Source organism: Salvelinus sp. IW2-2015, linkage group LG15, assembly GCF_002910315.2.
Source record: "Salvelinus sp. IW2-2015 linkage group LG15, ASM291031v2, whole genome shotgun sequence".
NCBI classification, from domain to species: Eukaryota; Metazoa; Chordata; class Actinopteri; order Salmoniformes; family Salmonidae; genus Salvelinus; species Salvelinus sp. IW2-2015.
Window position 1 is genome coordinate 21,197,023 of NC_036855.1, and position 10,177 is coordinate 21,207,199.

The window sequence follows — 10,177 nt, forward strand, 5'->3', positions numbered from 1 at the left end:
TGCACTTCTGAACATGATCCCTGGCTTTATGAAGCAAGTATTCCCACTCATCTCACAAAGCGCATGTGCTTTATGTCCACTATATATTTTTCTCCAGTGAAGAGAATGCCCCCTTGTGACCAGATTCAAACCCAACAATTAACTGCTCCTGTTTGTCTCCTAGCAAACACATACCATTGTAATCATAGAGGACTAATGGAGAAGTACATTTTTCTTCCAGGGAGTGGTCCTGCCTTGCACTGGGATTATTTTAAGGATATTACACATATATACTAATAATAAAAGGGGCTAGTGCCTTGCACTGTGTAAGATAATGGGATGATGACTTGCATGTGAGTGTCTCTTTAAAAGCAGAACATGTTAGAATCACTCTATGCAGAGCAGCTGCATCACCTATCCCTGGGACTGGAGTGCTGCTGATGAGAAAGCCCTACAGGACTCTTCCAAATTGGCATGAAATTATATTTGCCTCTGACTGAGATAGCGGCCATGCAGCCACTCGTGTACCGCTCTCTTTTCCTGGGGCACTCCAATGATACAGGCACTTTGCAGTTTCAGCTCGTTTGTGCTCAAGTTTAAGAAAGTACATTTTCATAAGGATGTCCTCTGTTAGTCCTTGTTTTCTACTTCATGGGTACAACTCATTATAGATATTCATAATTGCTAATACTTGCACTTTGTTTTCAGATTTGAAGTTTAGATGTACGGTATGTGTTAACAGTACCAATTTTACATGTTAGACAAATGAAAGCAGTCAACACATTTGATACCATATGCCAGATATGATAATAGTTTATTTCTAATCAGCAAAGACACACAGTTGATGCATTTGTATCTTTCATAATTCTTAGCACAGAGAAAAAAGCCATACATCCATGTATACATAATGGGTATATATGTAGATGGGTATGTATTAAAGTGCAAGTGATTCACAAGGAWKAATCATGCTTAACATAGCTACTGTATTAGGAACTTCAGCAAGTAATCTCCTCAAATGGCTTACTGATAACTTTCATCTATGAATTTGAAAGTAAAGTAACTGTCACTACGATTAAGATTTCACTCTTACTGATCACCCAAGTAGTTTTAATTCTGGCAAATTTATTTCAAGTTTTGAGGGGAAAGAGTACCATGGAGTTCCAGAGTTCAGGGAGCCCAGTCCCCAGCCTGCCATAAACATATGGTGTATCAACAGAAAACACTGCTGCCAATTTCACTGATTTCCCTAAGGATAGATTTAGCTAATAATCCAGTAGGCCTACCACCCAAATGCACCCTATTCTTGTCTTGCAACAAATAGCCGAAAGAACAAAATATGACTTGTAAGTCTGTTAATTTAATTCTCAAATTTGCCTATTTCAGATTTTCATACACTATGCACCTTTTAACTAAACACACATTATAAAATATGTCAATGAACCATCTAGGTTTGGGCACATCCTCATCAGAACAAACATTCAATATAAGATACATTCTCTAAAGTTACCCAGATTTTGGATATATAAGCATAGTCTCAAGGGAGAGGAAATAAACAGAATACTATTGGCAAATATGTTCACTGCAAGCAACATTCAAATAAATTTACAAATTCCAGAAGAAGTACCAAACTGAATGTAAATGGTAAAATGCAAGTATACAGATTGATGCCAGGGTCTGTGAATGGGTTTTCACCATAGATATCCAAGTAAATGTAAAATGATAACCCATCATACATGGGAGCAAGCTATTGTTTAGCAGCAAATGTTTTGGATTTTGTCCAGCTATTACAGACACAGAAATACATGTATTAACAGTATAGGAAGGAAGTAGTCCCAACCCATCGCAAGTGATGAATGTTTCAATGCCCCTTTTATAGTGGTCATAAGAGATGCAAAGTGCATATGTAACATAAGTAGTAAGATACACTACATTGCTAATACAGTCTTAACATTTGAGTGATTTTTTTTCCTTACTTTTTCTTTTTAATATACACTATATTGCTACTAAAAGCAAGATATTATATCCCAAGAAAAATACTAAACAAAAAACAATACAACATAAACCACAGCAACAAACACAGAAACAGAAAGGGGGAGTCTAGGGGCACATTGCATTGCCTGCTACTTCACTATAAGTATGGGAGCAAATAAGCTGCTGCCACATWRATTCAGCATCAGCTGGCWRTGTTTGTGACAAAGGGCAWGMTTGTGTGTRARTGTGAATCCTCCARATGAGAGATTATTGCATAGGTTTGTGAGTTCTTAACATTTCAAATGATTTGGTATTGTAAAACCACCAGATTTCTCTAACCTTATTTTCCCCTTGTGCACATCGCCTTCATCCAGGCATGTGTGAAAAGTCTCTTGAATTAACTTCCCTTTATAGAAGCACTTATGGAGTAATGTCACCAGGGTAACCTTTCTGAGAGAAACATTACTTTGCATGATATTAAGAATAAATCCAGCAAATGCTTTTCAGTTCAGTCTTCAAGTTTAGCTGTTAAATGTACAATGAATGGCTTGACCACAATTTCTCTCTACCTTCATAACATAATCAATTGTGCTTGGAAAATACACACAAATCCCCAACAGTCCCCTTGCACCAGTACATAAGTGACAATGTTTGCAATATGGGTTGTTTAAGTGACAGTCCCATGTAACACTCATAAAGAAGATCGCCTGACTTGAATGACCAACTTGTTCCCCTATGTCCAGCACAGAGTCATAACATGAGTCCTATTCAGTCAACAGAGAGGACAATGTAGAGAGTGGCAGATCCTATAGTATTTGATCATGAGCCCCCATTGAAATAGAAGCTATGACCAAACTGCACATTAAAATTGGATATCTGTAACCTAACTAAAACTACAGCAACATCATAAAATAACAAGTTAAATAATATAGTAGGAAAATAAATATCAATATTATACCAACAAGGCTTTTAAATAGTCATTATCAACACTGGAAGTCAGTGTGTATGATCCAAACCCTCCATGTCATATTCATCAGGGAGAATGTTGTTCATCTAATGGGGTGGCCTCTATCAATCTCAGGCGGTCACCTGCTCATAAGTTACACTGCTGGTACACACTTACTGTGAACTGAGTGTTTCAGGACAGAAGAGATGTAATGGTATCTAAACAATGCTATATTCTCTGGTATAGGAGTGAGCTACATGGCATTCCGGGTGGTTTCAAGTTATTTGGTCGGTCTAAGGTAACTTCCTGTGCAAAGTTTATTAGGATAGCTCTCATCTGAGGGACATGCCTCTCTCACAGATCTGGCTGTTGCCATCAGAGACTAATAACTCAATAAATAAAATAATCCTGTTTTTGTCAGTGACTATGTGACACTGATTTCTATAGCACATGCTTACCTATTTTAATGGTCTCATAATATAGAAATATCTCACATTTACTGTATGAAACATCTAGTAATTAACTAATAGTAATCACATTTAATTATCTATTGATGAAGATATTGATGACATATCAATTGATATTATATTAATGGATAAACATTTGTATTCTGCAACCAATTTTTTTTTTTACATTTGTGCTCTATAGATATGAACCATACCTGCAAGTTTGTGCTTGAAATCCTAGACAGAAAATTTAATGGGACATCATCCCACTAGGCTCTCAGATAATTCATATCAAGTGTGGGGAGAGAACAGGAATGGACAGGGCCAAGTTGTGGAGATACAATAGAATACAATAAAACATGTTCAATGAACTTGGTGAGTGATAGAGTTGGGAAATAGTTTAGGGGAGGAGATCCTCTCAAACTTAGGTACAGTATATCTCACACTACAACTCAAACTCTGATATAAAATACACTTGAAACACATTGGGTATTCTCTTAGAGGTGCATGTTATTTTCCAGTCTGGAGAGGAATGATTCTTAAATACCCAAGGGAAGAGACCACTGTTGGCTTGTTTATGTTTGAGGGGTGTGTGTAGTTTCTGGATCTGAATGGGAGTTAGGAGCTGTCACCAGTGGCACGCTTCTTGCTAAAATGGCTGGCAGAGTCTCTGTTGCGTAGACCAGGCTGGATCTTATACATGTGTGGACCCATTGACAACCGTGAGCTCCCTCGGCCCTCCACTCCAGTTGGAACGGCAGCAGCAGCAACCGAGGCGCAGGGTTTGTTCTGCAGAAGCTGGAAGAGAATGGTCATCTCTGGGCCAAGTCTGGACACCATACTGGCCCTCAGTAGGTCCACAGTCACCTCATCACAGTTCATCAGGCTCTGGAGGAGCTTACCGTAAAACCTGCAAAAGGATGCAGCATTCATGTATTTTTGTTGCTGTTATTTACATTTTTTATTTTAAAGCTGCAATATGTAACTTTTTGGGCGACCGACAAAATTCACATAGAAATGAGTGTTATACATCAGTCATTCGCATTGAAAGCAAGTCTAAGAAGCGGTAAATCAGTTCTATGTGCACTATTTCTATGCTTCCCGTGTTTTAAGTTTAGTTTTTGTCTTTGTCTTTTACTTTCAGTTTTGTATACCAGCTTCAAACAACTCAATATGCAATATTTGGGGATATGGAAAATATATTTCACAGTGGTTTAGATGGTACAATCTACAATATACTTGCTTGTTATGTCACTTAAAGTAAAATTAGGCAAACTATTAGAATTTTAGCAACCAGGAAATGGCAGAGCATAGTGCAGAATTTCAGTCATTTAGAAGACACTCTTACAGTTAGTGCGTTCATCTTAACATAGCTAGCTGGGGCAACCACACTTATCTCAGTCATAGTAAGCACATTTTTCCTCAATAAAGTAGCTAAAAGCAAAGTCCGTGCTAATAAGGGGGTAAAAAAGTCAAGTGAGTGTTAGCTCATGGAAGGCTTTTAATATATATTTTTTTAATCAAAATGTCTTAGGAGCCCAGTGAAATGTATTTCCTTCAGTAGAGTTATTGTACCAAATACATAGCTTTTGTTGTACTAAGATAAAGTAAAAAAAACAGAAATGGAAGCCCTTTGACCCAGGTTTGCTAGGAACTCACCTGTTGGGGAAGTGGCTTGGGAGCTGAGCCACCTCTCCAATAGCATCTGGATTGGTGCGGGCGATAGTGCAGATATCCAGCTTGCTGTAGCACTCCTCCTGAACTTCTGAGGTCATTCTTTGGAAGGTGGAGCAGCGGCGGATGGTGAGGAATACCTTGGAGGTGATGCCGTTGGCAATGCACTTGAGGCTCTCTTTCACAAAGGCTTTGCCCTGCACAAAACCATATAATATCACAGTCATATCAAAAAACATGACTTAACTTCAGTTAACAGGTTTAATCTACTGCGACATACTGTGTCAGATTTGAAAAGAGAGAAAGAATTACCATACCTGAGTGTCAAATTTAGCTGCACTGTACAGAAAGGACTTGCAGATGTCGTGCATGCCATCTGTGTCACACGTGGAGTTCTCCAGACATGCAAAGGCTCCACAGCCTACTTGGAGGGCACTGTTCAGACAGCGTGCCACGTCAGCTGTAGACTCAGAGAGGGAAGGGACCATAAGCAGGGGGCAGGCTATCATATAGCTCTCAACAATAATGGAAAGATAACCAGTCTGTTTTGATTGGGAACCAAACAATGAAGGGATTTGATGATAATTTACATGCAAAGTTGATTCASTGCTGAGATCATAACTATTCAGACAAATTACAACTTGACTGCTCATTGGACACCTTCAACTTAAGACTGGGACACAATTTGCCATAATTACATTTCCTCTTCCTGGCAAATCATTTCATGAATATTCTAGCATTTTGGTTCTTGGAACAGACTTGTGACCAACTACACCAAAAACACCCAAAGGAGTCGAGACACACACACACACTATTCAGGATCAGGTTCCGCTGACTGTCCCTTTTGGCACCAGACCCCTTGTTTCCATTACACTCACATGCGACAAGACAATAACATGCAGCATTTGGAAGGCGTGCCAAACCACCTCTGACACTCATCACCATGAACTGTGCACACTTAAAAGTACAGTCATGTACCCTGGCTTGGGTCACTGCCTCAATCCTCATAAATAGACCTAATGTTCATGTTTCACATAAATATTGCCTCAGACTTAATATTAAAGAGCAAGCTGACATACACAGCTGTGTAAACTACTCTGACAAGAGGTAAAGATATAAAGTAACCAGAAAACCCCTAAATGTCTTCCAATGAATGCCTCTATTGTCCATTTAGTAAGCCTGGGACAAGTTCATGGTAAGAAGCATACAGCAATTGTAACAATGAGCTGATGTACTGTATGCCACAGATGGATGGATGCACTCTCACTCATTAAATTTMTTTGGTCCAGCCCACCCTAAGCAGCACAATGCTCTAATCACTAATCAAACTGTCCCACCACTGTTTCTCTCAGGTCATGGGAGAATTAATTAATAAATAAATAATATTTCAGATASACACTACTTCAGCATCTCTTGCTGGCAGGACCAAGGAGGCCCATGCAGCAGATACTTAGTCTGAGGTAACCAATGCATTGGTTTAACTGAAATAATAATGACTTAAGGAGATCACAGAAATAACACCTCATTCATACCCATATTTCCTAACATGGGCCTGGCTTTCATTGGGCAAGCAACTTTTTCATATCTCATACACATTTTGGAAATAGAGTGCAAGAACATTTAATCCATCCCTCTGGCAACCAATTTAAGCAGAATGTTATGCATGGTGTTGAATAGATAGCCCAATCCAATGTAGGCCTAGGCCATGAATTTTTTTTTTTCTTGCTATACAATAGCTTTCCTATTTTTAGGAGCCGTGCTCGGTGGAATGATGTTATTTTCACTTTATTAATCGCACGGGAATACGATTGGCAGTTAGTTGGCAAACCATTGAAAAGGGACATAAAGCAAGCCTACTGATTGAGTAAGTAGGGACGCACGTCACGCGACACCTTGTGCCCTATGAGTCTTCGAATCTGGATATCATCCCTGGCCAATGGCCAGCATTCTTTCCCCAAAGAAACTAATGTCTCCACCCACTTTGCGTTCACCTAGAAAGCTCTACCCCCTTCACGTTTCTTCCGGTATTAGGCGCTCCATTCCTCCTGTCAAGACGCCGGTAGCCAGTAGCTACAGGTGGGTCCAGTGGCGTAGCCTATGCCACCACGCACAAATCTGTATTTTTGGGGGCCTACAGCAATACTGTAGTTCTATCAATACTTTACACTGGTGACTGCTTGGAAGAATACCAATACATTTAAAATATGATGGCCATAGTTGTTTCGAAACACCTGTAGATCATTTGGTGGTTAAAAAAAGGCTTAAACAGTGCGTAAAACAACGTTTTAGGTAAATTAATTTAAGAAATAAAAAAAATTACTTGTAGAATAGGCTACCTGACACAAACAATGCATAAGAAAAACAATCGTTTCATAACGCTGTAAAGACAGTGACCAAATAAATAACCATTAATGAATTTAACCACACACAGGATACAAGTGGGRTCCCCTGTATCAACTAATTCCTACAGCCTAATAAATATTAATCTGATGTTTTAGCCTCCGGTCAGTCACCTCGTGTTTAAGCAACCCACACGACCATCAATTCAAATATCATGTATTCAACATCATGATGGTAGGCTACAGCTTTTTCACAAACAGGTGTCAGTCACCACGAAGCTCACGCTCATCACTTGCCGGTAAAACACCGGTAGAGCACAGTGAGTAGCCCAGGCTATGTTGGAGCTATTCGGTAGTCTGTCGATCAAGGCGTTCACTTGGAAACAGAGCAGCATATCATGTAATAGCAAACATTCCCCCATACTGTGCATACAATGTAATAGTAATAATCCATACAAATCCGTGCGAACACCGCATCCACTCAAAAACATGCTGTATTGTAAGAGAGACTATTACTTACAAGGGGTATTTGCAGAAAATCGTGCTCTTCTGGGTGAATACGACTCGTTCTGATCCAGTTCATATGCAGATGCAATCAGCACCATTAGAAGAAAAAGTCCGGTCATCAAAGGCATTGTTCAATAATCACTGATGATCTAACAAAATACAAGGAATAGTGTTTCTTGCTTATCTGATTAATAGTTCATACAGCTCTGAAGATGTACTGCGCCGTGTTTTCAACAATGTAAATCTATCACTAAGTAGGTACCATCTACTCAATGCGGCTATTCCTCTACCCTGGACCGTACACTGATTTCCTTTGACGTGCATGACCGATAGAGCGCTGGTCTGCACGTGTTTATATGGGACTGCCGCACATTACGAGTCTCCTGGTTAGCCCAATCAAAACACAGCATCAACGACAATGCTCTCTCCCCGGTCGCCTAATTGATTGACCATTTTACAGTACATTGAAATTCAATGTGGTTTTGGGTATTTCGCGCCAATGAATAGCCTACATAAATTATTATTTGAGTTGATAAAACACTGAAGCTGTAGTACATTTTGCCATCTCAAGTCAAAGTCAATTACCTTATAGTTTTTTCAGTAAACAGTCAGAAATTGGTGTACCTGTTCTCTTCAAACAACCGTTAAGTGACATTTTCACTTGATTTGTTCGTTATGTTTCTGTGCGCCATATGCAAACTTTAGTGAGAGTGAAATATATGTCTTATTACCTGATGTTACCTGAACCCATTCAAACCAATACCATAGAGGCTATTTCTGCAGTTTCCATTTGGTAAAATAGACAGGGCAGATTAGTCGCAACATTGACACTGGGTAAATTCTCCGCAACCCATCAATCCAGTTTATGTCAGCACAAATGTATAAGTTCCATCTTGAAACAATGCTCAATTATTTTATTATGGTCTACCGGAAGGAATATAATGGAATATTGTGTATACAGTAGGCTTATTGCTTAGGCTAATAGATGTGATTTAGTAACCTGCGTCTTTAGTCAAATGTATTGCGCGCTTTGTCTTACTTAAATTTCTTAAAATAATATAAACTGAAATTATTCAAATAATTTGACTTTTATCGCATGATTGGCATTTTGCTAAACCATGTTCAATAAATGAGACTATTGTTCGTTTAATGGACAACATTTATTTAACATTGAGATAAACTACCTCATTATTGACATAAACTATGTTATGTATGGATAGCCATCACTGTTGATGTATTTCCTGGTTTGCGGCATGCCGGTGAGACGTGGTAGCCAGGCACGGATCCAAACGAGTTGTAGCTACACATGCCAGAGGGAGGCCAATAATGTGTCATCCATGTCTGAGCATGACAACGTCCTTGATCTATTCAAACCAAATCAAATTGTATTCGTCACATGCTTCGTAAACAACAGGTGTAGACTAACAGTGAAATGCATAAGGGGCCTTCCAAACAATGCAGAGAGAGAGAACTTAGAGAAAAAACTGAAAAGTAATAACAGGTAATAATAAAAGTAATAATAAATACACAATGAGAAACAATAACTTAGCTATATACACAGGATACCAGTACCAAGTCGATGGGCAGGTAATTGAGGTAGATATGTACGTATAAATAGGAATAAAGTGACTAGGCAACAGGATAAATAATAAACATAAGCAGCAGCATATGTGATGAGTATAAAAAGTTTGTGTAAAAAGAGTCAATGCAGACAGTCCAGGTAAGTATTTGGTTAACTATTTAACTAACTATTTAGCCGTTTTAAGGCTTGGGGGTAGGTGCTATTTCTGTTGGTTCTGCAACCGCTTGCCATGCGGTAGCAGAGAGAACAGTCTATGACTTGGGTGGCTGGAGTCTTTGACAATTGTTAGGGCCTTCCTCTGACACCACCTGGTATAAAGGTCCTGGATGGCAGGGAGCTCAGCCCTAGTGATGTACTGTAGCGCCTAGTCATTGGATGCCAATCAGTTGCCATACCAAGCGGTGATGCAGCCAGTCAAAATGCCCTCAATGGTGCAGCTGTGAAACATTTTGAGGATCTGAGGCCCCTTGCCAAATCTTTTCAGCCTTTTGAGGGGAAGAGGCATTGTCGTGCCCTCTTCACAACTGTGTTGGTGTGTGTGGACACCAAGGAACTTGATGCTCTCGATCCGCTACACTACAGCTCTGTCGATGTGAATGGGGGCGTGATCGGCCCTCCATTCCCTGTAGTCCACAATCATCTCCTTTTTCTTGCTGATGTTGAGGGAGAGGTTGTTGTCCTGGCACCATACTGCCAGGTCTCTGTCCTGCTCTCTATAGGCTGTCTCATCATC

General features: G+C 39.6%; 1 protein-coding gene across 1 annotated transcript; it reads right to left on the minus strand.

Annotated features, from left to right (window-relative positions):
• Positions 1 to 782: 782 nt before the first annotated feature.
• LOC111973739 (stanniocalcin) lies at positions 783 to 8,169 on the minus strand. Its single transcript, XM_024001124.2, has 4 exons — positions 7,876 to 8,169; positions 5,334 to 5,476; positions 5,002 to 5,213; positions 783 to 4,252 (listed from the first exon to the last, which is right to left on the minus strand). The coding sequence occupies exons 1-4, from the start codon at positions 7,988 to 7,990 to the stop codon at positions 3,961 to 3,963; spliced, it is 762 nt and encodes a 253-aa protein (XP_023856892.1). The 5' UTR covers positions 7,991 to 8,169; the 3' UTR covers positions 783 to 3,960.
• Positions 8,170 to 10,177: the final 2,008 nt, after the last annotated feature.